The following is a 24,724-nucleotide window of genomic DNA, read 5'->3' on the forward strand; positions in this document are numbered from 1 at the left end:
TTATAGAATAATTGAACATTTTTGTCACGGATGTTTTCTATTTCGAAATAATATTATGATAATTCATCGCGACAATCACTTAGGTATATAAAATATATTTGATGAAATTTGTTTTATTATTTTTTCACCTCTGTTGGATTCACTCAATATATTTGAGCACATAACTTATAATTCATTTTCAAAACATAAACGAGTGTGCTTTCTTAATACCGAAAATGTCGGTATTTTGGATTTTTAAAACCGGTATTTCGGTATTGATAAATACTGTAATACCGGTTTTGAAATATTGGTATTACAATCCTTAATTACGTATGTATATTTAAATCTTGCTTTTATCTGTGAAATAAAAGTAGCATAAACTGCATTCGTAACAGGTTAGGCTCGAATCCCATTAGCTGAATAAAATACATGCTGCTATTTCAATAAACACTGTATATAATGATACAGATACATGATACAGATCTTTGCCTAGGGATATAGTATCATTCCTCCTCTATATTTTCAACCATTGAGGGTGACCGTAATACGTCATTTTAAATAATCAATATGTCATTAAAATCATTAATAACATTTTTTCAAATTACACAACAAAATTTTATTTTTTGGAAGTCAAATTTTTATTGGTACGTTGTTATGAATATTTTTATCTAACCTAACCTAACTTAACGATATACATTACTTTATTTCATACACGTTAACATTGTGAACTGTACTTTTTTATTTATTCGTTCGTTATATTATATATATATAGCGATCAATAATCGTATGCCTGGTCAGCTTGAATTTAGAAAAAATAAAATCAACAAGTCATTTAACTATCAATTGCTTCATCTAGCAACAGCGTTTTGTCACAAACAATGACATAGCAGTCGGATATCTCATGCTTGCTTATCAAAACACCTCATAGTCGTAAGACACTGCGATCAGCAAGCTTCTCAATCATAACCTAGTTAAAAAACTACTATTATGATTTATTAAACTAGAGAAACAGTGACTTTCGTAATGGATTGATTTCATTTATACAAATAGCGAATGACGATTGAGAAAAACTCACTCCTGACTCATCACTCGACACAGTCGCTCACAGTCACTCGTCTCTTGTTCATAGCGTCTCGGGCAAGTCATTAGTCACTTCACTTCTCACTCAATCACGGTCATTCACTTGTTCTTAGTCAGTGACGTCCCTAAACAAAATGCCGCCCCTAGGCAGCGCCAGAATACCACCCCATTTTGTTATACAGTATTTTTTATCATCCTTTCATCCTCCAATATCTGAGAAAGGTGTTGTATGGATACATTACTAACAAAATATACCACTAAACCTAATTTAAATGCCATCTCTACTTTAATAGACAATATTGAGAGCCCACGGATTCAGATACATTTAAAAATACTACAACTGACAACTTGCATGTGTCATTGCTGCTCACCAAGGACGTGTCGTCCAAGGACAACGGTAGTATACTGGACATCACGACCCCGACAAAATAAATACCCTCCTGCTAAACCTATTATGTTAATTAATACATTTTATTTCCAATCAACGAGCTGAATTTTAAGTTTTATGAATTTTTAGAATTTAAAGCTAAGCTCTATGGTACGTAGTTATTTCTATATTATATACCTAATGATTCTCCTCAATTTGCCGCCTTTTGAGTAACTGCCGCCCCCAAGCGACGCTCATTCTGCCTACCCCCACGGGACGTCACTGAGCACTGATCTCGACTCTCTTTTGTGATAGTAACATGCGACCCTTCGCCATATTGGATAAATAAAAAGTTTTTAAATTAAAAATTTTAATATTATTCCTCGACCAAAGAGTTGCAAATGTGATATCGAAATCTCCCCGTAGTTATTTGAAAATGGAAAACGATTTTGACAGCCGCTCCGAGAAAAATCGAAAACAAAAGACATTCTATCAAAAAAATGGTCGCCCAAAAAATCCGCGCATGCGCATTTCCTCACTATAAAATATCGTAGGGGTATAAACCTGAGCGGCAGACCCCCAAACTCTATCATACACGGCAGCTCTCACGGGACCGCAAACATCTGCTTCCGCAGCAGCTAATCAGTCAAGCCCCCACAGTAGGACCATTCCTTCAACTCTGGTGGAAGGAAGCACTGAATTCACTCCTTCATGAAGAGGATGGTGTCACCATTGATGACATTCCATCCATACTGGAATGTATCAAAATGACTCGCTCTATCCGAGCAGAGCCTACCCTGTCCATGGAGGAAAGGCTTGACAGAGCCGAATCTCTGCTTATTAAATGCGGCATGTTGCCCTAAATGGCTAACACACGCCCACTAAAAATAATCTCCTGGAACGCCCGCAGCATTGCTCAGCGCGATAAGCGACCGGAGTTGACTGACCTACTCCGGGTGCTAGACGTGGACATTGCTTTAATTCAGGAGACATTCCTTAAACCAAAAGACCGTTCCCGGTTTTGACTGTTATCGTGAGGACCGCCCTCTCCCAGCGAAGGGCGGGGGTGTCATGATACTAGTCAATCAAGACTTAAAACATGCTCACATCCCAATTAAGCCTCTCATTGGATTTTAAGCCACGGCAGTTGAAGTAAACTTAAATGGACGCCTACATGCCATAATTTCGGTATATGGGCATGCCAAAGAAAAAATGAGCGAGGCAGAGGTGGTCTACCTTGCCAACCTCAGAGGCTCAGTCATCCTAGCAGGTGATTTTAATGCACATAATAAGATTTGGAACTGCCATTCCAACAACGCCCGTGGCAATGCCCTCTTAAAGATTACAGAGAAATACGATTTCTCAATCTCACATCCTGACGAGCCGACTCGTGTCCAAGCTCGTTGCAACCCAGCAGTTTTAGATTTTGTGATAGCAAACAACTCCCCAGAAACCGGTGTCCCGAGAGTTGTTAATGCTCTGAAGTCGGATCACCTGCCAATTTATTTCGAAGTTGGAGGCGAATACGATAAAGAAAGTAAAATCCAATTTGACTACTCTAAAGCCAAATGGCACCTATTCAAGAGGCATATTAATCGATGCATTGATCTCACGCCTAGAACCTTTCAAACGGAGGTAGAGATAGAGACAGCGGCCGTCGAACTCACTGAGACTATTCTCACAGCGAGACGTCGCTATATTCCGAAAATCAAGAAAAATCCCATCAGGGTGGATCTTAATGATGAGGCCAGAGAGCTCATCAATACTAGAAACCAGCTACGCAAGGACTGGAACAAAGCTAGACGCACAAATCACTTCATCAAAGTGAGATCAATACTTTGCAAGGTAAAATCAAGAAGATAGTATCAGAACTACAAGCCGAGCATTGGGACAATAAACTCAAGGACTGCAGAATTTATACAGACGACCCGCGGAACTCGCTCTGGGCACTATCCAGGGCGATTAACGGGCCCGTCTGTTATAAAGCCCCTCAGAGAGAATGCGACTAGTCGAAATTTCGTGTACTCAGATCTCGAAAAAGCAGACGCACTTGCCGATGCGTTCGTCAATAATACTAAAATCCAGTCGGACACCGATTCAGCTACTAAAGCCTTGGTGAACAACTCAATTCTTGCACTTGCGAAAGAAGACATCGATCCCGATGATGTTAAAATTGTTGAACCGCGCGAGATCTCTAGATCTATCAATACCTTGATCGCCAGAAAGGCACCCGGACGAAACAATGTCACAAATTACATGTTGAAACGACTTCCCGAGAAGGCGCGGATACATATTGCTAAGATCTTCAATGCATGTCTGCTGCGCGGATACTTTCCAAAGACCTGGAAAACGGCTCACGTTGTCGCTATAGCAAAACCCAAGAAAGACCACTATTTGGCTGTAAACTACAGACCTATAAGTCTACTAGATGGCATAAGCAAACTTTTAGAGAAAGTGATCCTTCGACGCTTTCTCCCATCCCACAATCAAGTCCTCCCGGACACCCAATATGGTTTCAGGAAGGGTCTATCAACGACCCTACAACTCTCCAGAATTACCGGGATTGTGATGGCCGATATGAGGCAGCGCAAGACCACTGGTATGGTTCTGTTGGACCTCGAAAAGGCATTTGATACGGTCTGGCATGACGGTCTAATCCATAAGCTTTTTACCACGAACATGCCCGTATACATCACAAAAATCATCCAGAACTACCTGAGCGGTCGAGCGCTTTTTGCAGTGGTCAAACGGGAGAATTCATCTCACCGCACTATCGATGCAGGGGTACCACAGGTCAGTTTGATGGGGCCTAGGCTCTTCAATCATTTCATAAGTGATATGCCAAATCCCGCCAACTGCACACTGGCGCTATATGCAGATGACACAGCCATCCTTTCCACCAGCCGCCAGACTGACACGGCGATTAGGATCTTAGAAAAGAGCACTCGACAGCTAACTGATTATTTCAGTCACTGGAGACTTAAAGTTAGCGCGGAGAAGACGGAGGCGATTCTCTTCTCGCGGAGCCAAAAATCCTATAAAGGAAAAATTACTGTTTGTGACATCCCCTGTTCATTCAGTAACACTGTGAAATACCTCGGGGTATACCTTCACCATAGATTGAACTGGACACCTCACCTATTAGAAGCTAGGCGAAAAGCCTTTATGGCGATGGGGGTTCTTAGACCCATCTTCAACCGTAGAAGTTGTCTCTCAGAAAAAAAACAAAAAGGCACTATATAGCATGGTTATTAAACCAACCATGCTGTATGCATCCCCAATTTGGACTACTGACATCACCAAATCCAATTTAAAGATGCTGCAAACAATAGAGAACAGATGCCTTCGAATCGTCTACGAACTTAAGCCTCACCATAGCATCAAACGCATCAATGCAAAACACGATGGAATCGACATTGCCGAAACCATAACTAAATACAGAGAGACCTTCTTGAATAGACTGACAGAAGGGCCTCATAAGAAACCTACACTATTTGCCAACAAAATTCAAAATTTTAAGCACAAGCGCAAGGAAGCTAGGCTCCGTCATAAGATGATGCCCCCTGACTCTCCAAATCCTGATGATCCACCCCTCCTCACTCAATTACAGGTACCTCTTCCACAGCGGATGCGGCCGGCAGTACTCTGACCCCGCCGGATCCCTTCCAGGGTCTAGCGGTAGAGGTAAAAGAATGTTTGGAAGCCCTAAGAGTTAAACTAGGTAGCTTTAGAATGTACATTAGAATGAGACTCGGGCTCAAAGCCCAGGTGAGAGCTAAACTTGTGGAAAACAGAAAACGGGGTATACCCCCTAGGGACTGGGCGAACATCTTTGATGTCATAAAATGATCCACACAAGATCATAATCTCAAGCCGAACATCCCGCTAAAGGATGAACTTTTTGTTTGTTGGACCCATAAGGACAATATTCGGAAGAGGGTTTTTCTTAACTGTTTTCCCTCGAAAGACTTGTTTGAAAAGCGAAGGTAAATGTAAATTCAACAGCTCAATACTTAGCTAGATTACATGCGGGAAAGGGCATTAATGTACTTACAAGACCCAACCCTAGAAATAATAGTCAGGAAACCGAGGTCTGCCTCTCAGATCTCACAAGGTTTCAGTTAGAAGAAAAGGTAGGGAAAAAAAAAAAAAAACCCCCCCCCTCGCCAGCGGATCCGGCTTATTTAAAATTTGCACGTCGAAGTCACCGGAACTCTGACAACTGTTTTGATTTTCTTTTTAAATAATTTGCTAGAAAAGTAGAATTTCCCTCACAATACGTACATTATAGTAACTTTATTATATATTTGGGTATTTTTTTACTAAAAAAAAAATCCTCGATAATTACAGCAGTTTGTTCACGTACCTTCAATAATATGTTGTTACGTAATAATATTATTATCTTAGTATTACGTAACAAAATGTATAAAATGCAATAATAAAATTACTACTTCTCTTATAGGCGGAGCATATAGGCACTACAATAAACATAGTTTTTCCACAACGAATAATTAACACAATTAAGAGGAGAACGATTAAATCTGGAAAACTATTAAAAATAATCCATACTCATTCATTATATGGGCACTATGGTCGGCTATGATCACGTCATTGCGCGAGACGTCATGTTTCAGATTTGTCAAATAATAAAGTATGATATAAGATAGAATTGACGTTTTAATAGCTCAATAAAAACTAGAGTAAAGGAGGGCCGCTTATTGGAATGCCGGTGGTTTATTCTAGACACTTAAAGATAACTTTAATTATTTCTAGTTGTTTTTATTTTATTTTGGCCAACAATAATAAATTCGTTTCTTAGGCAACGGAACAATTCTTATGTATGTGTTATAATTAAGTATGTGTTAAATGTCACACGCCAAAAATACACTGATCTGATTTTCTAAACGCGCACAAAATATAACTACAAAAAAAAAATTAAATTAAATTCTGCTCGACTTTTTTGTGTGGGTTTATCTTAACTTAACTGTTCGACCTGCCTCACCAGGCCCCCCAGGCTAGAGTCCTGTTAGCCCCTCGTTGAGGGGTCATGATGTGAATCCAGTGACGTCCCTAGACAAAATTCCGCTCCATTTTTATACAGTATTTTTTATCATCCTTTCATGACTCCAATATATAAGAAATGTATTACATGGATACATTACTAACAAAACATATTATACCCACTAAAACATAATAAATTAAATTCAAAACATTTTCCCCTAAAAGTGGGAATTTTTTGATGTTGGTTATTCTTACATGTCATTCTTGAAATACATTAATTTACTCTGTTTTGAGGAATTAAGGGCGATCCTTGTCGCTTTTGGTCTTTTGTAATGATATTAGTTTTTAGCCTGAGATCGCTAAGGTTTAAGATATAATAACGGCGCGACACTTCGATATAGACTCAAATCGTTGACATCTTTAGTTTTGTGGGCCAACGCAACTTCCATGCGCCATGGTTAATTAGTCAGACTGTAATTATTCGCAAATCTGCACGTGTCGTTTCTGGTCACCAAAGACGTCGAAGGGCAACGGAACTAAACTAGACATTGCGAACCCGACAAAAAAACACACTCACATTAAACCTTTTGTATTAATAAATATATTTTGTTTCCAACCAGTGAGCCGATTTTTTTAATGGGTAGATATTTTCGTTTTTACTACATTTGGTAGCTATTTCTATATAATATACCAAATGATTCTACTTGATTTGCCGCCCTTCAAGCAACCGCCGCTCCCAAGAGACGCTTAATCTGCCTACCACCACGGGACATCACTGTTCTTAGTCAATTTATCGATAAATCCGTACCCGCAATTATAACACCTTCTCGATCCCCAAATATAATATGTCATTATTTCATCATCTTCCAACGATTTTAGATTTTTCCTCCCTAATTATTAAGTATATTTAATTTTTTTGTCAGGTTTTTACCGAGTAAATTACGATGACAACAATTGGCGCTTGATAATCGCCCACTTAAATGATCCAGACCACTTCGAAGAGATCTCCTCTCCAAACAGAGCACAGATTCTTGATGATGCCCTTAACCTGGCTCTTGGAGGAAGGCTCAGCTATAACATAGCCCTGGACGTCACCAGATACTTGGTGCATGAGAGAGAATTTGTGCCATGGAAGGCTGGTCTCGGAGCATTGGGTTACATAGACGGCATGTTAGCAAAAGGACCGCACTATTTAGAATACAAGGTGAGTAATATTATTAATCCATTAAAAATCTATTGGTTACTACGTTCAGCCAACACTTATGTGCTTATATTGTGCAGAGCGCACACAAATAAATTTGTTCAATGAGTACCTATATGAAACTTAATAGTATTATTAATTCATTACAATACTTTAAAAAAATGCTGCAAACAAGGTGTATTATAATGTTTGCGGAGATACTATTTTTTTTACACATATTCTGTAAAATCTATTATGAATGTAATTAAGTTTGTACCTACTCATTCATTCTTCAGTCATTTTTGGGACCCGGGTTTGCCTTTCGCTATTTTCATACAGTATGTGCACTCCATGGCCCCCACAATGGGGAGGTCTGACAGGGCTCTAGCCTGGGGGCCCGGCGAGGCGAGTCGACCAGATAAGTGATATAAACACACATCCCAAAGTTGCTTTAATAGTAAAAAAAGTCGCCCTATTTTCCTTTACCACTATTATTATTTCAAATTATATGGTTTTACGATACAATTTTTAAATGTGTATCAATTTCGATATCTCCATAATTCGAATGGATGTATTAAAATATACAATAAAACACTAAATATACAGATTAATTTTACCGCATACACCATTTGGAAAACGCTACTGTAGAGCGTCATACTGCCTTTATCCTTAACGATAGGTAGGGGGGCCGATAAACATCCTAGACTGGGGGCCCGCTTCACGATGTGGTGCCCATGGTGCACTCACCAACGGCAAATACACAACATACAGTTAATTATCGTTATAACGAATTAATACAATAAAAGAACGACTGTAACCATGTCACTAAATGAAGAAGCAAGTATAAAAACTAGTGTTGGAAACATTCTGTGTCAGTGTGAATTTCCGATTGGTAATTTATGCGTAGTACTTAAAGATGCCGAAAGGGGAATCCCAAGTCGCAATAAATTACTCAAATAGAATAGGATATAACTTAAATCAATTAAAATTTACCCTCAGTCGATAGTGTTAATATTATTGTGAATGTGATTTCAAAAAGGTAATATTGAAGGGTACGTCATTACGATAAATTTCTGTTCTGTTTTCAGAAATATATTCTGAGTCTCATTGATGGACTTTACAAAGAAGTTGGATTTACTGACAAACCCGAAGACCCTATGCTGACAATTTATAAGAGAATAGACGTTATAAATATCGCCTGCCTGTTGGAGCATAATGACTGCATCACGCACGCCGTGACTTATTTTCACAACTGGATGATATCACCGAATCCTGACACCTACAATCCGTAAGATACAAATTTTTAATATAGCCAATTAATAAAACTTGAATTGTTCCCGCCGTTTCCCGGCGTATAAAGTAGATATGACGAATATTAATAAATGAAAAAACTTTTTTATGTCATGATATGGTTATGTAGTACACGGTGAACTATGAAGATGTCCCTGTCTTTTGACACAAGTCGCATTGCACTTGTATCTAACATCCATAGGTACATCAGTCAAACACGTAATTTAATTGCATTTAAATGAATTTTCATCAATAAATGTTGTTGTGCATATTATCATCCTTATACTTTTAAGTGTACAAGCATCGCATTTAAATGAATTTTCACCGGTATGTGTCATATGATTTTGTGATAAAATTTAAAACGGGTTTTTATTTAATTTTCTATATTACTTCATGGGATAGAGGGGCGGCACTAATAAAACATACATTTCCGTAAATTAATAATATGTACATAATACTGATTGCATTTTTTTAAATCCTAAATATTAGCCTTTGGCCACCCATTATTAACTACTCTGGATCAAACAGATATTTAAATTTTTCATTTGCCATTGTCATTTTTCTTAAACTGGAAAAAAAGATTCATTTTAAAATAATGGATGATAATTTATTATCATGAATAACTCTCAATCAAATTTGATTAACTCTGATTATATTTTCGTTTCCAGAATATCACCGAATGTCCGAAATACAGTTTACTGCACAGCAGTCCGAGTGGGTGGGGCCGCCCAGTGGCATTTCGTTTGGGCGCGGTTTATTAAGGCCCAGTCCGGGTCTGAACGAGAGCTTTTACTGACTGCACTTGGATGCACGCGATTACCGTGGCTATTGATAAGGTAACATTAAGACTTGTACGCACATGAAAAAAATTGTCAACTTAATAAAAATAAATGATATTTTATTATACTTATCGCAAATTATTTTAATGTATCATTGACCTAAGTTTACTATTTTTATGTTGCCAACTCTGTACATATATGAAGAAACAATTAATGGCAACAATAGGTACAAATGAAAAAGTTATAAATCGTGAAAAAAGTTAAGCAATATAATAGGTATATTGTCATTTTTTCTTTCAGATATCTGGACCACTCCTGCCGAAACACATCGGGTATTCGAAAGCAAGATGTCTTCAGAGTATTTGGTGCTGTCTCCAATTCAGTCATCGGTCAGCCGATTGCATTCACTTTCATAAGACAAAACTGGGCGAGACTAAAAACTTAGTAAGTTTGAAGTCTTATTACCAATTGCGTATAGTGTCCACCTCAAGGTCTCTGACGTTTCGTGTAGGTCATTATTATAATACTAATACAAATTATATTATAATATAATATTATTTATTGCAATGAGAAATATGTAATAAGAAATTAATATTCCAAACATGGGCCGGGCCTTACGATAACCATAACAAACGCTTTTCCCCAGAGCGATTGATTTTGGACCACCTCTAAGGAAAAGTGTAATAAAATGGGTACATCTTTTTTTAGTGTGCGACGTTCAATTAATAATTCATAATTCTTTTGGTTATTTTTGGATTAGAATTTTGAATATCAGATATTTTGTAATTTCAAAGTAAGCGCGAAGTACTAATTTGATTCATTATTATTCCTGGTTTGACCATTAATAATGTAACACGATTTTCTATATTTTAACCCCCTCTCACATTATTATACGTGTACCACCAACAATCGATAAAATTATAATATTCTCACAGAAAAATTTATTTTTAAAAATGTTATTGGTTGTTTACGTCGTATCCCCTCTCTACCCTCCCGTCACCCGAAGCACTTCGTCACAATCCATCACTTTATATATTATCAGACCCCCCCATTAGGGTTTGACGCAATATATGGGTGACCTCTCTGAAGTTTTTATATTGTGATAATTGATGCTGAATTATAAGAATTGCATAATGAATTGTATCATTAATATTTTTTCAGCTTGGGTTCTTCGGCGTCTAATTTGAATACAATCGTAAAATACTCAACACGGAAACTGAACGCACAACATGAGCTAGACGAGGTAAATAATATACTTTCATTATTAAACAAGTATAGTATTTGAGAAACATACATATTATAAAACATAAATAATATATTTACACCGAACGGGATTTTAATCCACAAACATCTCAATGTGGGTGCTGTGTGTGCTTTACCATTAAGTCACCGATGTGCTCACTAATTCATCATCATCATCATCATCAGTCTGAATCTATCCACTGCTGGATGAAGGCTTCTTCAAGCTGCTTCCACTTCTCTCGGTCCTGTGCATTGCGTTGCCACGTACTTCCGCAGAACTTTATCATTTCATCGATCCAGCGGCCTCTAGGTCTACCTTGCGGACGTTTTGTACTTCTTGGATATCACTGGATGACTAGATTTGTCCAACGATTGTCTCTTCTTCGAGATATGTGTCCAGACCATCTCCATTTAAGGCTTTTAATAAACTCTATTACATCGCAAACCCTTGTCTGCTTCCTTATCCACTCATTCTTCTTTTTGTCCTTTCGCGTTATGCCCAGCATGCACCTCTCCATACCACGTTGTGCTACTCTAAGTTTCTGGATCTCTCTTTTACTTAGGGTCCATGTTTCACACGCATATGTGATCACGGGAAGCACACACTGGTTGAACACTTTGCGCTTTAGGCACAGTGGAAGGTCACTTTTGAAAATATTATTCAGGCGGCTCACTAATTACATCCTTAAAAATATGCAACGGAGATGTTATTTAAAATTCCAATTTTTTTAATATTTTTTTTTCGACTATGTCCGATGCTACTAATATCATATGGACCTCTCCTCTACACAGTGGAGGTTTGTATTAATACATTGTACGCTAAAGACGCGCCCAGCGCGTATCGATTAAGGTGGCCATTCGATATAATTAGCATGCTATTTAAATGTGGTAATTAAAAGAATATCTAGTCAGCAGTCAATGTGTTCAGATTTTGTTTTTACGAAAAATGGATGTCAGCCACTTGATCAACCTATTAGGTCCATACTCTGACTCATACACAAATTGAAAAGCAATATATGTACTTGTCAGACCCAGGATTCGAACCTGGGACCCACGACGCTGTAGACCGACGCTTAAGCCACGCGGCTATCGTGGGTGTATTATGCTGGGTCCACACTGGCAACAAGTTGCTGGCAATCTCGTTAGATTTTACAATAATTATGATAAGTATCGTAAGATTTAATGAGGTTGCCAGCAATTTGTTGCCAGTGTGGACACGGCATTATATTACAAACTTCTCAATATTTTTTTTGTGAAATTTGAAATAACTGAACACATGATTGGATAGATATTGCAGACAGGTAATAGATGTGAGTTCAAATTTCACCAGGTTCAATTTTTTTCTAGAATATTTTCTGATGTATGATTATATTATTTTTTAAACAATGTATTTTGAATATTAAAAACTTCATAGCTGACGTTTTTTTTCTGTTATAGCTGAAGAAATTCTCAAGCGAAAGAAAGGGAGAACTGGGGAGGACTATAGACCAGGCCATTGAGAAGACAGAGGCAAACATTGTCTGGATGAACAGGAACTACGAGACAATTGTTGACTGGCTCAACAACGTGACTATCTCGAGTTGATATATTCAACAAAACGACATAAACGATTATACGTATATACCATATCAGCTAATACCTGACATACTTCAAACTCCTTAAATTACAGCCACTTTGGAGTGATTTGATGTTTCGTGATATTACGCTGGTACAATGAATAATACACTGGTATTTTATTTATTGGTTCGTTACCATTGCTAATGAAACACGTTATAATATCAATAGTAACACGATTACGGCCTAAAGGTTACATGTATAAGTCAGGGTACTTTTGGAAGATATAGTGTCCCTAACGTATGAACGTAACACAACACGGAGATAAGGGTCACAAAATTATTAAACGGAGAAATTTGTGGAGATACACCAATGTTGTTTCGTAATATAATAACACAACATAATGATAAAATGGCAATGGTTAAGTATGGTGGTGAAAATATTTCAAACTACTGAGTGTGGTTTTTATGAGTTCCTATATTATTTGCTTTTATAAGAAAAAATGCAATAGTTCCTTTGATATTAAAAATATAGCATGAGAGGTTTAAGGCACATGAATAAGTTATATTTATTTTTTCAATCTTTCAACAAAGTTTATATTATGACAATATTGTGTGGATAGTTTTTGTTTGAAACAGAAGACAGACGATTTCTAATAAAATCGAATACAAGGCAAAAGTTCTTCAGTATTCTGAATTAGAATTTAAATTGTTCAAAACACTCGATAATAATTACAAGATAAAAATAACTTTCTAGATACCACGTTTTTAAATTTTCTGTTGAATCATATAAACTGGACAATTCTATGTATTAATAAATACTTTTTTTGTACTTGATAGAAATACTGAATAAATACAGAATAAGTACTGAAATGTCATTTTGACATTTCATACTGATTTCCATAGTAACGCACGTATTTATTAATAATTTTGTTGCTAGGACCCCCTTAGCAACCAACAATAATAACTTTTCATACAAAACAGAATTCACTGAAAATGATTTCAATTCTGCTTAAAAATGGCTAAAAGTATCAAAAGAATGCATTGTAATCATGTTCTGATATATTCTAAAAGTTTCAAATGTCAAGCTAGTCGGGAAGTTAGTTAAAAATCTTTAATCATCCAATACAAATCTTGGACAAACAATAAAAAAAATGTACTGGATACAAAAGAAAAAATCTGTACCGGACAAACAAGAATACGAGCTAATGAAAAGGTGGTAAAAAACGGGCAATGCATAGTATTACTTATTTTAATAACTCCAATTACATACTATAATAATAGTCAATTTTCAGGTTTTATAAAAGAACTAAGTAATGCATCTTTATGCATCTTGATATATAAAATAACGGGAAATTAAAAATTAACGTGACAATTACTGTCAAATACAATAATAATTACGTTTATTAAACAAAAAATAGTAAATACCTATAGTTTCGGTGAAGGTAGTATTCGTTTCAACCGATTATCTACGCAAATAGCAACCAACAAAATGAATAATTTATAACCATTTTATTGATAGAGAAATTTGTGAATAATATCGATACCGTAATTATATAGGAAAAGAATTCAAAATTCCAACGTTATTAGTAATAATACCATTGCTATTCGACGTAGATTCGTTTTATTTATACTTCAGCAGCAAAGAGATCAAAAATTTCTACAATAACTCATAAACTCTTTCTGGGATTATTCATTAATTTAATTATATATTTGTTAAATTACATTCGTCTAAATAAAAAATAAACACATTCCCCTTAAAAGTCAAGGCTTTAAAATTGAAATGTAAATTAAACACCATCTATCTAAAAACAAGATTTTTTGAGTTGTTTCCCTATTGAACTATTGTATCGATATGAATGGACGTGAAGAGCGTATTTCAATTAAAAAAAAAATTGGGAATACTTTATCCGCGATGGGATAATTTACAAGAAAATTAATAATTATAATTTAGTTAATATTGCCCTTTCATATTTTTTTTTAAATTGTAAGTCAATTAAAAAATAATTTAATAATTTTCGGAAATTCGTCATTTTTAAATGACAACAACAATAATTATTCTAATCGTGGTAAGCGACGTTGCCAAGTAAGTCACTGTTTGACTTATCTGTCAATCCATTTACATAACATTGACGCTCCATGCATCAGGCCTTGGGTTTCATTGATATCATTGTTAAGTATAATAAACCTTTTTTTTTTACTTAAAATCATTTACTTAAAATACAATTAATATTTTACGTAGGTACATATCGGAAAACCATCGTTTGTACGAATATTCATGTAATGATTAAACCCCTCATATTATAATGCAACAAGATAATATTATATTATTCTGTATTCTTGGTTTTCTTTGAAGGTTTTCTTAAAACGACACCATTCTATTTCCTCATTCGTTCGGCGCATGGAAAAAAACACACATACAATTATGGAATTGTAAGTGACTCTTTATTGAATTATTGCCATTTTTATCGTGTCACATTACGTTAATAAATACCATAAACGTATACTCAGCTTAAATATTTTATGTATACCAGAGTCTGAGCATCACAATATGGATCATCGTCAGATTAATGTTCTCCTTCTTAAAATAATCGTGGGTATGAATGAGTAGATACCGTTTCAGATAATGGACGCTCAATTTCATCAACTTAACTTATTAATAGTTGAATGTTATATGTTTTTTTTCATCATTCGGTATTCGGAAGTCGGTATTTTTAAAAAATCATTAGATTTTTACATTTAGGCTATTTTAATGTAAAATTTGTCGCCATTTTAATGAATTTTATTCACCCATGTGCCAGTTTACGCCAAATATACATTTACGCATGTCAAAATACGTGTGAAAAATAAATAATTTGGTATATCATTGGTAGCTTGGTCTGAACAATTTATAGACTTTATAGGAAAATGTATGTATATGCCGTTATTATGAACTATCTTTTCTCATAATTATATTATAAATTAACATTTGAAGATAATATCGTCTTCTTAGTCATTCCCTCGTGTGGATCGTGACCACCTCCAGTTCAGTAATCCTCTGAGCGGTCAAGATTTTCCAACCCTATTGGTCTTCTCTCGGAGTAGAGGAAGGTTGTCCTCTTTAAAATCGTTCACTTGGTCGCTCTAGCGCGGCGACGCTCTTCATCAGCTCTGTCTTCCAGTTACGCGAAAACTTATGTGTATTCGCCATTATTGCATAACAAAGTAGAGGAATTATTAAGGTATGTAATTAATAAATATCTACTAGCAAATGTTTAATTGCACTGAGTTTCAATATTTTCGATTTGATGGCGCAGTGATCTTTGTGACAAGTGGTATCGTTTGTCATACATGGAAAATACGAGTAGGCATGATAGTATATTTAATTTATTAAACATTGATTATGTGATAATTTATCAAATTTTGCGATATTAATTTACTCACCGGTTTCCAGTGATTCTTAATTTTTTTCATTGTACGCCTCCCTAAATCTAGAAAAAAAACCAATCCCCCAGATATTTTTTTTTAGATAGGTACAAGTGTATTGTATTTACCATTAATTACAATAATTATAAGTATATTTTTATTTAAAATACTAGATCACTTCATATAATTACTTATAAACCAAAAACGAAAATAAAAGATAATAATATAAGTGAGTATATAACAGTGGTGCAAATAACAAAAGTAACGCAATAGGTGGATACAATCAACAACTTAAAAAGAATGCTTAATTTTCACTTAGGCTATTTTTCAATTCAACTATACTGCCATTGAACCGCGTTATTCATTCTAATAAAAAAATTGTAAACCTGAGATAGAGGGCTTTAAAATTTTGTTTTTTCTTTCAAAATATGTACGCAATCAGCGCAATTCGTTTGAATTTAAAACTTTAGAGAAAAAACATGGATGTATAATATTTTTTGTTTTAGATTATTTTACTAGCAGCTGCCATTTACAAAACATAATATATATGTATCTGAAATCCAGAATATCTTAAGTAAAAAAATAATACTCTTGAGAAAACCCAATTTAATGTGTGTCATGTCTGTAATGTTAGTCGACTTACGGCTTTTCAAATTTTGAAGTTGTGTTACGAATATAGGTAAGTACTAAAATCAGACTTTAGCCTGAGTAAACAACGTGGTGTATTCTGTATTCATAATTTTTGTCGTAAATTAAATGTTTAAAATTACTTACTAATACTAATTCTATAAATTTATTAATAGGAACCTAATTGTTTGTAAAATATTTCAAATGTTTTTCAAAGATATATTACTTTAAAATAATTGAGTCGTTTGATATCAACCGTAAAACTGGTGATAGTTGTTATCAGAAAATACCAAAATCTCAAAAAGAGCGTATTTCATAGAACTATGTATAAAAATCTGGCAACATGTATAACTATTGCTGTAAGCATGTTAAAACTACGTGGTGGCTTCACATAAAGGCCGGTTCAGAATAGTCGAGTAGTTTAGTCAAGTGGCGAATGATTCAGTTACCACTAAATGATTTAGTAGGTAACTGAAAAGTGGCCGAACACAGTACATTAGTGAGTGCCGTGTCAAAATGAATAGAGCACAACGTAACAAAGAAAAAATAAATAAGTTAATAACTTCAGTTGTGATGGCTATATCAGAAGAATTGGAGGAAGAAATTTGCAACAAGGCACTCGAAGCGAATTTATGGGTAGTATCTTCGCTCCAACGAAATGTCATTTCTACGACAAACAATGAACTTGACTAAAGATGACGTGTTCAGACTTGTCTCGTGGGTTGTTTGGTATTTAGTGAGATGTGGTGGGGATGCTACTCGACCGAAAAATTAGAACAACATGGATTGACTCGACTAAATGATTTTACCAAATTGCTAGACTAAATTTGTCTGTCCATACACGTTTACACTCGCCTCTTGACCAAATTACTCGACTAATATGAATCGGCCTTAATATGCAACAAACCTGTCAATGCCTTGGGTCTTAGCGTCCTAAAAACAGCAACCGGCCAGCTTTGATGCCAAACGACTCAATTATCGTATTGTTTTATAATACTTGTATTTTGAATCTTTACCGATTATATAGATAATATAATTCTTAGATAAGTGAATTTTATTACTTTTGGTCTAAATGCATATTATTAAATCTAGTAAGATATGGAATAAGTGAATATCTATTAATTAAATAAATTATTTTGTATTAAATGTGTGATGTACTTAATCCAAAAGAAATTAAATATCAAATTCGAATAACTACAGAATATTTTTTTTATTAACTATTTACACAAAACAAAATACAGATAATTATATATTATTCAATCAGTAACCAGCGACTCTTGCTATGTCGATCCTGCAGCACGTAAATCACTCTTGTAGCAACGCTGTAGATCGTAGCGACGACAGTATCCGAAGCACTTAATTAAGTCATACTAGTTCTGAGAGTCGCACTTCCAGACGTTTTAAAATACAGATACGTAATATGATAACGCTTAGTGCCGCAAGTGCGTATACTCTCCTGTTGGTATCATAAAGTGGACGAGTCCACAATAATGTTAAACTAACAAGGCCAAATAATCAGCACTGTCGGGAAAACTACTTTCATCCTGTAAAAAAATCTAACTACGTACCTTTAAGCTATGTCAGAGGTTTTCAATTTGTTTTTTCCGCCCAACCAACATTAAATTTCAGAGACATCTATTAACAGAATTACGAATGATACACCCTCGCGTAAAATTAGAATGCATTCCAATACAGATTACCTTCGAACCATCTTAACTAGGTATCACTAGAATTATTCACGGCCGTAGATTTCCCTGATGTAATTTTTCGTAGGTAATAAAAATACTTAATTATACACATTTTTTTAACTTGTATAAATTTTATTTCATGTAAACTCGAAGGCACAATAAGTTAAGTACGATTATGTATAAGTATATATTGTATAAATATATTGTGATCACAAAACATAACAGATTTCTACAACATCAAAAAAATAGTTAATAATATACTATGTTCGTTACTAAGTTATATACCAAAACTGAAGACCAATTTTGTTATTAAATCAGTCTCACTAAACCACCTGCGGGCGCATTAGGGGTGTAGTAGTGTGGTGGCGCTCCGGGGGAATGGGACAACTGGACGCCAGGACAATTAGACGCCGCACTGTCGTAGTCACGTATACAGAACGTAGACGAGGAATTTTTATCAGTTTCTATTTACTACTTAGTAGTTTTAATTAATTTTACTCTTAACATAATGTTATTGCGGATTGAGAATTACCATGCCTAAGGCTTTATATAAAAATAAAAAAACTCATTTTTTGTTGGAACTTAAACGTATGCACGATTAAATCATTATTTACGTCTGCATATTTAAATTCTCAGCAACTATAAAATCATAATATAATAATTTAAAGATAAATAATAATATTAAATATTTTTTTAAGTATCTATCTATAAGTACCTAACGTCTATTTAATTTCGAATTGCGTGGCGTCCAGTTGTACCGGCGCCAAATCGTCCTAGACCCGCGCTCCGGTACTTCTCCGGACAGTTTTCATTAATAGGTACTGTGTCACACGCAATAATTCTCAGTCACATGAATAAAAAATCCTTCTGGGCGTAAAAATGCGAAGGAACCGATTAATCAGTTCGATTCCAATGTGATAATAAAAAAAAATATTGAGCTTATCATCCCGTCAGTTCAGCTTTTATTGCATGATTACGTATCCATCGATAATATATGAAAACATGTGCTTTATTTATTATTAGGTGGGTAAATGGGAAGGGTATATTAGGATCTTTAAAAACTGCGATCGGTACGTTTTTATTCAGCACTGTACCACTATTTATGTATAATATAAATTTATCATTACTAAGATCAGTGACGTCCTAAGGCAAAGTTCCGCCCTTAGGCATACTTAAAATACCGCCCCCTTCATTTTAGTCTCACATTGGATTCAAATTTGTTAACCATCTTTCTACCTATTTATTTGGTAGGTATCTATTTCTTTCATGCTGATATTATATACATTATCTACTGTGAGGATTTGATCATTTCTTACTGTCAAAAGTTGTAATATTCGTGTTCGTTCCTTCATTTGCCACCCTTAAGTAAAGAATGACCTGCATTGCCCATAAAATGTTATGCGCGCGCAGGTGGTAAACTCTGCACTAATAACATTTAACTGTTAGAATAATAATGTCTAAGTAATGTAATAAAGTTGTAGGATTAACGTGGAATATGATAATTTATAATATAGTTAGACATTAATTTCAGACTTGGTGGGATAGTAGAGAATGGAAACTATCGAGATAATTGGCTTAGTAAATGAAACTATGTTAATTTTAGTTAACATTCTATCGGTAAATGCTTAAAAATTACGAATGAAAAGATAAGCATTTCCTTTTTTAAATAAAAGTAGAAGTAGTATGTAAATTTCAGTCACTTTGCGCATTATTTTTTTGTTGAAAAATATTAATTTCCATAGAACATTGTAACCAGTGACGTCAGCAAAAGCGTGACAGAAATGACGGCGTTGGTACCGGCTCCCGAATAGTATTTCAACGCGATCCATTCCTCGATCTCTCTGCTCACTTCGAATCCCCATAGATCGGCCTGGTCAGCTTTCATGATGGCTGCAACTCCAGATTGGAACTCCGACTCTGACATTTTAGCCTTGTTCGCCGTCAAGAATGACATGAACTGTTTTAAAAGAAATATAGACATATTATTTCACATTCATTCTAAGAAGAAAACTACCTACAGAATATGTATTCTAAACATATGTCAAAATTAAGAAAGCAGTGCTTGACATGTAAAAATGACGAAATGGTACGCATATGAATATAAAGAGACAGCATTATGATCATTAATTAGCCTATTGTTATTGTGGATTTAGCTGATTTATACACTACGTATTGAATTTATTATTAAAATAAAGAAATTATTGATGCATTGATTGAAATGAAAAAAAATATAATTAAAAATAGTCAGACTGGATTTCAGTTAAAGCAAACTTCGAATTGGTAGGTATTCATGATAATACAACTACATGAAAAGAATTAAGTATCAAGCATTGTAACCTGAATTATAACTTTATTTTATAAATATTTTAACTACTATAGAGTAGTCATATGTACTGGTGCATTATAACCAATATGAGGCCCTTTTTTGGGTTACATGGGATTTACTAAATCACACACACTCTAGTGCACTCCAGCCAATGTCTTGGGACATGGTTACTCTTGCATAGCTATTCTAACATATCACCAACTCCAAAATCAATTAATAAAGTGATAAATACGAGTATGATATTATGTCTTATTCAAGCAGTTAATTAGTATCGTGATATTTATTATCACGGCCGTCCATGGCCGCGTTAACTGCGAGAAATTCGAAATGCATCCGATTAGATTGTAATAAAGTAAGTCGCAGTGCGGTGTTTTATCAAATATTATATATAACTGCCTTGTTTATGGAATTTCTCAAGTGATATCTGTGTTACTTTGCAGTAATAAAAATAACGGAATCATGTTACTCTGTTAAATATTTCGAATAGCTGGGATACTCGTTCGGTACAAGTAAATACCTAAATTACATACGCACAAAATATAATATATTTTTTAAACATGTCGATTTTGACAGTGCACGTAATATTGTAACTTATCAATAATAATAAACAAGCAAGTTAAAGGTACACGCGATTTTGCTCTCACTGTTTTTTTGATTATTATGTCATGACCTGTCTACAGTGGCGGATGAATGAATTTAAATATTACACCTTCATTATTACTAATTAAGAAAACAAATATAATATGAATATACGAAGCATATGGATAAGGTTGTATGTTGTATGTATACGCATGTCAATATTTTTTGTTATCTTACCGTTTCCCGATGCATGGGTTTCAATCTGGACGCAACGTTGTTGAATATTGCCAGAATGTTGGCAGAAGTGTAACTGAAAAAAAGTAACTTTAATGAAATAAATATATTGCCGGTCAGGATAGTGTTAATTTCACAAATCAGTACGCTCTTTGATCAAAATTAATCAAAAACGCTAAATTGGTAATGCTGGTCACCATTGTGTTAAATATTAATATGTACTAGGGCACTAGGCACTTACAATTTTTTCATTTCTTCGAAGTTTTCTTGGAGAAATTTGAATACGTGTTCTACATTTTTGGAGTTACCCATAAGTGCTGAATTGAAAGCCGTCATGATGTCCTGTTGTCTAATCCATGAACCTTTAGTGATTGTTTGTTTCAAATACCTGAAAACCAACAATAATTATTAGTCTTCATGTTTTCTTGTTCCGTTGCGTAACCTAATGCGATGCAACAAGTTAACAAGAAAAACACGTCACATTATTGTTCTTTCTCTCTTCAAACAACTTTATTTTTTGCCATATGTTTGTGAATCCACAAGTTTGTAGGTTCACAAACTTTTTCGTCAAAGGGACAATTTTGAAATCAAAAATATTTGGCGGGCCGCCCTTTCGTAAATATTTTCTCTTTTTAAAAAACATTAGGCAAAAATAAAATTGTTTGAAACTAAATCCTGCAATCTAGCCATTAAACCATTCATTCTTGTCAGAGGATATTTAATTGCAAATGTAATTATTCGATATAAAGGATAAAAAAATAATACATATTTAACATAACTCTCGCGGGACACATCAATAAGTCACACGGGACATAATTGGCGCGCGGGACGCACTTTGTGAACCCCTATCCTAGAGGATGCTCAAGTCGGTCTAACAAGCTGTTGGGCCTATAGGGTCGTCCGACCTGGTCGCCACAAAGGCCAATTAAATTGCATTTAAAAAAATGCGTTGTCTTATTGCGGACGTGAAAATCTCTTCAGGTAGTTTTTGTATGTCCGTATTATTATGCTTGGTTTTTGTATTATATCTATAATTAAATTAATTTTCTTTTATGTTAGTTATCCATGCTTTCTCTCTTATGGCACGTATTATTAACTTAGGTCAACACATTAAACTCAGTTAAAGCTCACTTGAGAGCGTGGCTTGGGTATCAGCTCCTGAGGTATTTATTACCGGGCGTAAAAAAAACTGCTGATGATTCACACAAACGTAGGACCTCGTGGTACTCTCGATTAAGACCTAGTGTGGTGCGGGGTATGTTGGCTTGGAGGGGTCATTGTTTTTATTGTATCCCGCGTTGCAATGTGGTGGTTGGTGTTATAAAATAACCAAAAACACCTCTAACCAAGAGGAAATAAATTTGTTGGTTATAACCATTTGATTGTGTCATCATCATAATAATAATGAGATGTGTTTTAATGTGCCTACAATATATTAAAGTGTCAAATGGAAGTAAGCTGTCCATCAGTTTCATATTTTGAACATCTTGAATATATAAAAAAATAAATACATTTCGATTTACAATTTTAATACAGTACTTATTCATACCGTTTTCACTATTATTGATAATCAAAGCTTTTATGTATTGTGTATTATCGTTTGCTTCAGTTTTCTTGATATTAAAATCTTTGTTAACTTAAAAAGTCTCTACACAATAGATGCAACAGCGCAACCTTATACCTACTTGTTGATATTTTTTTGGTTTCAATTCGATTAGGTAGCTTATTAACTTACGCTTTGATGTCCTCTGCGCGATCACTGCAACCCAGAGCTCCCAAAATTACGATCTGTTCGTTTACGACATTTTCTGTGCTGTATTTCTCCCACAGATATTTGAAGTCAGTCTCGTTGCCATACCGAAGTGCATTACAATACACATGCTCTCGAAGGTTTGGATTGACACTAAAAATAACAAAAATATAATTGATATGCGTCATCATAGCCATAGTATGTCCTATTAAAACGGAAATTTCCCAGCCCTGCAGACTCCAGTAGGGCTATTCTAAATGACCAACACGGTAACACGTTTTCGTTCTTTTTATTGCTGCAAAATAACACGCGTATCACTCGGAGCAATTCCATAAACAAGGCGGTTATCTCCAATAATTGTTAACACACAGCATCTTACTTTATTCTAATATGATTAATTTGGAATTTAGAATAATCGCTCTAATGATCAATGTCTTTATATTTGATTGTATATAATAGTAACAACAGTAATAATTCGTTTCATGTCCATTGCAATCGGTCATAGATAATATGCAATCGGTCTTGTATCTCGTTGTTGATTTTGGTTGCTATGGTTTTCTATTCTTACATTATTTTCCGCCTGTCGCCGGTGTTGCCGTCTCTGCTTCCAAAAAATCAAGTATGACGTGTTAAAAATATTTTGCAGTACTATCTAATTACATTTGACAATTTTTTACATTACATTTGTTAACGCGATCATTATCAGCCGTATTAAAAAGCACCACGCCGGACGGTTAACTTCCCGGGATAACTAACTGCCTAAATACTACATTTATCATAGTTATCACTTTTTTGATTGATTTTGTGGTTGTACTTGAGTTGGATTTGGGTTAAATGATACTGTTAGAATAGTACTGCAGTTCAACTACTGCCACGTAGTGTAGAAGATGAGAGTGACATCAGAAATGGACGGTTTTCACAAGTGAACTGTCAAGTGGTAGATTTCCATAATGGAAAGAAATAGTTCTCACTCATCAAAAGACGATTGTAAATACTTTCCCGTAACACTCGAAAATGAATAGGTGTACCTACTGTCGGAAAATAAAAGCTTTTCTTAACGCTTATATTAATTAAAACAATATTTTCACACGCATAGGTACCTAATTGTTGATGTACCTACACAACAGTATATTTAGATAATATACTATCATGCCAGTACCCAGCTTATGTTATTATGTATATACAAATTAGACCTACATCTTGTAACTATATTGAAAATAATTATATTCTTTTGAAAGAGATATGTTTACTAACAATGAAAATAATATGTAGGTATATGTGATTTTTTAAAGCTTATCAGCTAAAAAATGTTAAACGTGACAAGTTCTAAACTGAACTTAGTTTTTAAGATGTAGGTATTCATAGTTTCTTGTTACGTTTGCAATTTTATTATCAGGGCTCGAAATGTGTAGCTCCTGTTCATGAAATCCGCGAGATTACTGCACCGTCTCGTGGATAAAATAATTTGACAGTATGAGTTAGGCAATATAACAATAATCTAATACACTTATTTTTATAAAGTATCCTACATAAAAAAAGATGAATAGGTATCTTAATATTTTTCGGAAAATTATTGAGCGCTCCTGTTCGTAAAAATTCAATTCAAGCGCCGTTTATTATATTATATTGGAAATATAGATACTA

General features: G+C 34.8%; 2 protein-coding genes across 3 annotated transcripts in view; one reads left to right on the plus strand and one right to left on the minus strand.

Annotated features, from left to right (window-relative positions):
* superdeath (Suppressor of ER stress-induced death) overlaps nucleotides 1-13,813 on the plus strand; it is a 66,524-nt gene extending 52,711 nt beyond the window's left edge. For both annotated transcript variants that reach the window (XM_085952899.1, XM_085952890.1), the window contains exons 9-14: nucleotides 7,351-7,631; nucleotides 8,696-8,895; nucleotides 9,566-9,733; nucleotides 9,977-10,120; nucleotides 10,838-10,919; nucleotides 12,356-13,813. In XM_085952899.1, coding sequence (XP_085809025.1) covers nucleotides 7,351-7,631; nucleotides 8,696-8,895; nucleotides 9,566-9,733; nucleotides 9,977-10,120; nucleotides 10,838-10,919; nucleotides 12,356-12,502 — 1,022 coding nt within the window. In that variant the 3' untranslated portion in view covers nucleotides 12,503-13,813. The remainder of the gene's footprint in view (nucleotides 1-7,350; nucleotides 7,632-8,695; nucleotides 8,896-9,565; nucleotides 9,734-9,976; nucleotides 10,121-10,837; nucleotides 10,920-12,355) is intronic.
* Nucleotides 13,814-19,914: 6,101 nt separating this feature from the next.
* The window catches only part of LOC147079054 (membrane alanyl aminopeptidase-like), a 59,292-nt gene continuing 54,482 nt past the window's right edge, over nucleotides 19,915-24,724 (minus strand). Inside the window, exons 23-26 of the mRNA XM_085955775.1 lie at nucleotides 23,066-23,233; nucleotides 21,572-21,718; nucleotides 21,334-21,406; nucleotides 19,915-20,148 (exon numbers count right to left, since the gene is read on the minus strand). Coding sequence (XP_085811901.1) covers nucleotides 19,921-20,148; nucleotides 21,334-21,406; nucleotides 21,572-21,718; nucleotides 23,066-23,233 — 616 coding nt within the window. The 3' untranslated portion in view covers nucleotides 19,915-19,920. The remainder of the gene's footprint in view (nucleotides 20,149-21,333; nucleotides 21,407-21,571; nucleotides 21,719-23,065; nucleotides 23,234-24,724) is intronic.

This window comes from Rhyacophila brunnea, unplaced genomic scaffold, assembly GCF_057557595.1.
Source record: "Rhyacophila brunnea isolate RB1 unplaced genomic scaffold, BYU_Rbru_1.0 scaffold_10, whole genome shotgun sequence".
In the NCBI taxonomy this organism is placed as follows: domain Eukaryota; kingdom Metazoa; phylum Arthropoda; class Insecta; order Trichoptera; family Rhyacophilidae; genus Rhyacophila; species Rhyacophila brunnea.